The sequence below is a fragment of the Macrobrachium nipponense genome, chromosome 43 (genome assembly GCF_015104395.2).
Source record: "Macrobrachium nipponense isolate FS-2020 chromosome 43, ASM1510439v2, whole genome shotgun sequence".
Taxonomy (NCBI): domain Eukaryota; kingdom Metazoa; phylum Arthropoda; class Malacostraca; order Decapoda; family Palaemonidae; genus Macrobrachium; species Macrobrachium nipponense.
Genome location: NC_061104.1, coordinates 28,260,302 through 28,263,756, shown reverse-complemented (window position 1 = coordinate 28,263,756; position 3,455 = coordinate 28,260,302). Strand labels below are relative to the sequence as shown.

Below are 3,455 nucleotides of genomic sequence, written 5' to 3'. Positions count from 1 at the left end.
TCTGTGTGAATTACACCGCGGTGGAACCTAACGTTCTATACGGCAACGAATCTTGATGAAAGAGTAAATACCATCATTATTCTCAGGAAACGAAAAACCTTCCGGCATTAATTCGAAGTATATCTGTACAACAAATCAACAACAGAGAATTTTCTGTTATACAATACACCTCTAAAACCACTTAAGAAATGTCGTTTCTCTTGTGCACAGGTTAGGTTGTTAATGTTGTTTGTATGCCATTAATATTATTGTTAGTGACCTGGTATTCACGTGGAGAAAGCCTGATGGACCTTGAATATGCAGGCCCAGATCCGAATGCCCAGACTTGAGAAAATGTGACAAACTAAGCGATAAGAACAACGCACAAATCAGGGCTAACCATCTCGTATGTGTAAGCAGAGATGCGGCACAGAGCAGGATTTCTCCTTTATGAAGAAGTCATACTAAGATGCCCTGACCTTCCTGGGAATTCTTCTTTTTCTCCTTCCTCCCGCCCACGCCCATTAGTCCTTGCCCCGTTGAACCCGTATATAAGACGCTCCGATGGCCACCACGCCCAGACAGCCGCCATCTCTCGCTGGATCACCATGAATGCTCTGGTAAGTTCATCTCTGCTTGTGATACCCTATAGGCCTATGCGTCCTTTGCAGCCCTTTTGTTTTACGAATATAATTCTTTTCAATGTTTCGCTTCCTTTACTTTCTGTGATACTCTTCTCTGTTTGCAGTAGGCCTATGTGTCCTTTCAGACTGCCTTGCACAACTGATGCAAGTTTTTTCATGTTTTACTGATATTGCTCTAAAATATTCCTTTAATACTTATTGTTCATAACTCAAGTGTCGGAGTGTTCTTAACTCCGTTTCAGTCCATTTCTGGATTTGCAGTAGCCTATGACTTTAATATCCTCCCGTGAAATAAGTGTTTTATGTTTCATATTGTGATAATCCGGAAGATTTTATACACACACATATATTTATTATATATATCCTATATATATATTATATATATATATATATTTATATATGTGTGTGTATAGGATATATATATATTAGGGCATAGTTTTTTCTCTTATACAATTTTCGTCAGAGGCAATTGCTTTAGTGGCATCAATAAGTTTCTTGGAGGTATCTTCACACCAACAAGAATCGTTTTTAACTTCGTCGACATGAAGATACCTGCAAGAAACTTATTTGTGCCATTAGAGCAATTCCTTTTAACGAAAATTATATATATATATATATATATATATATATATATATATATATATATATATTATATATATATATATATAATTATATATCATCAGCAAAAAAGACTCACCCTTTTCACGTCATTAAATTTTCCGTTGACAGACAGTACTCTCCTTTGCGGCCGTAGCTGCATGCGGCAGTGCCCTGATCTTAGGGCACCCAGGAATCTACGGTACTTACGCAGGTCTCCTGCCCCAGGCTTACACAGGAGTCCTTCCTGCGGCTGCGCCTGTGGCTGTGGCACCTGCACCCGTGACCTACAATGTGGCTCCTGTAGCTTATAATGCCATCCCTTACGCCCCCATCCAGTCCCAGTACCATGCCCAGGACGAGCTCGGCCAGTACTCCTTCGGCTACGCCGGTGGTCCCTCTGCCCGCTCTGAGACCCGCGATGCCTTCGGGGTCGTCAGAGGATCCTACAACTATGTTGATTCCGAAGGGAAGGTCCAGACCCAGCACTATGTAGCCGATGCCCTCGGCTTCCGCGTCGCTGGCACCAATATTCCTGTTGGTCCCGATGCCCCAAAAGCCGCTCCAGGACCTTTGCCTGAACCCGTCCAGGATACCCCAGAGGTCTCTGCCGCTAAGGCTGCCTTCAAGGTTGCTTACGACGAGGCCGCTGCCGCAGCTGCTGCCGCTCCCGACGCTCGCAAATAGACAGTCTGATTGTTTGTCTATTTGCTTTGCTTGATCGTGGTTGACGCTGTCTCCTTTCTGTGGCTCAGGCGACGTAGAGCACCTTAACAACAGGCGATTCAGTAGCATCTTCCACGTTAGAAGAAAGTTGTTGAATTCTTGTGTTTCTGTGTTGACGCGCCTCCCTCCACTTTGTGTACATAATGTAGAGAGTTATTCGTGAATTTTGTGATCATATGGCCATTGCATTATATTTTCTGAAATAAATTATATGTCTGTAAATTGTGTTCGCGCTCTTTGATTTCCCTTTACGACGCTGTCATAGCAAGGCACAAGTACCCATAATGCTGTACTTAATAACCACAGTGCCCTCTTAACTTCTCGGGATCTTCACATTTTGGAAACACTTGTCACTACGACGCCTAGAATCACATTAAGACAGAAATGAAGTGTTCCAAGATTCGATCTCTGGTCCAGGGTATCCGAAAGAGGTAACGAATAAAACTTGACCACGAAGAAAGATTTAAATCAGTTCCCACTCATAAACGTAGGTCTTTTGAATTCAGTTGCATTTGCTAGAGCTGGAATAGACCCGCTTTCCGTATCATAGCCAAGTATCTATTCGTTCTGAATAAATTTATATGTAGAAACTACTGGTCACTTTTTACTAGACACATATCTAGTATTTATTTACCACAATGTCCTCTTAACTTTTTAATTCTGTTTTTATTTTCTTTATAAATAAAAATAGAGGGAATCAACGAAGATGTTACGAACATTCATCTCTCACACTTGTCATACTGAAACACTCTTCATTGTGTCCAAAGAAGCAGACAGCAGACTTCTAATACTGTATAAGAACAAAAACTGTTTATCTCGTTACATTAAAATTTCTGACTGTCACCGACATGACATAATTTCTTTTTCTTTAGAGAGGTGATGTGATCTCTCTCTCTCTCTCTCTCTCTCTCTCTCTCTCTCTCTCTCTCTCTCTCTCTCTTTATTATTTCCAGCGGTATTGATGAGTTATCTAAAAACACTGAATTTCCTATCCTGATTTCTTATCCTTAAATTACAACCAACTCTTTTTGTCAATCTAAGAAAATATAATATTTCTTTTGATTAACCGAGGATATGAATGTGAATTGAAGATGTGCATACAAGTATCAGAAAACTGCCTTTTTTATATATATACAGTACCCCCTCACTAAGAAGAGAGTAAATTAATTGGTCATCGCAATTTAAAGAGACAATATGGTAAGAGAGAGAGAGAGAGAGAGAGAGAGAACAGAAATCAGACGTACGGGCTGTGTCTGCTTTTGAAGACTTTTGCAGCTGGTCTTTCTTTGTGCCCATTGATGAAATACTGCCTGGTGATTGCCTGAATTCTCTGTTAACGCTGCCGCCCACAAATGGTAATGTTAACGTTAATAAAAATACACTAGTACTAAAGTAGGTTTGTTTGGCCTCGTTTTAGCGTCGCACCTACAAACTTTACATTAAGCAATCATGATCGAAGTCGTGAGTATGGCGAACCCTTAACAAATATGTATGACGTTAATTTTAGGC

At 40.7% G+C, this 3,455-nt stretch overlaps 1 protein-coding gene across 1 annotated transcript; it reads left to right on the top strand.

Moving 5' to 3' along the window:
* The first annotated feature begins 386 nt into the window (after positions 1 to 386).
* LOC135213615 (cuticle protein 7-like) lies at positions 387 to 2,173 on the top strand. Its single transcript, XM_064247639.1, has 2 exons — positions 387 to 599; positions 1,353 to 2,173. The coding sequence occupies exons 1-2, from the start codon at positions 402 to 404 to the stop codon at positions 1,905 to 1,907; spliced, it is 753 nt and encodes a 250-aa protein (XP_064103709.1). The 5' UTR covers positions 387 to 401; the 3' UTR covers positions 1,908 to 2,173.
* The last annotated feature ends 1,282 nt before the right edge of the window (positions 2,174 to 3,455 follow it).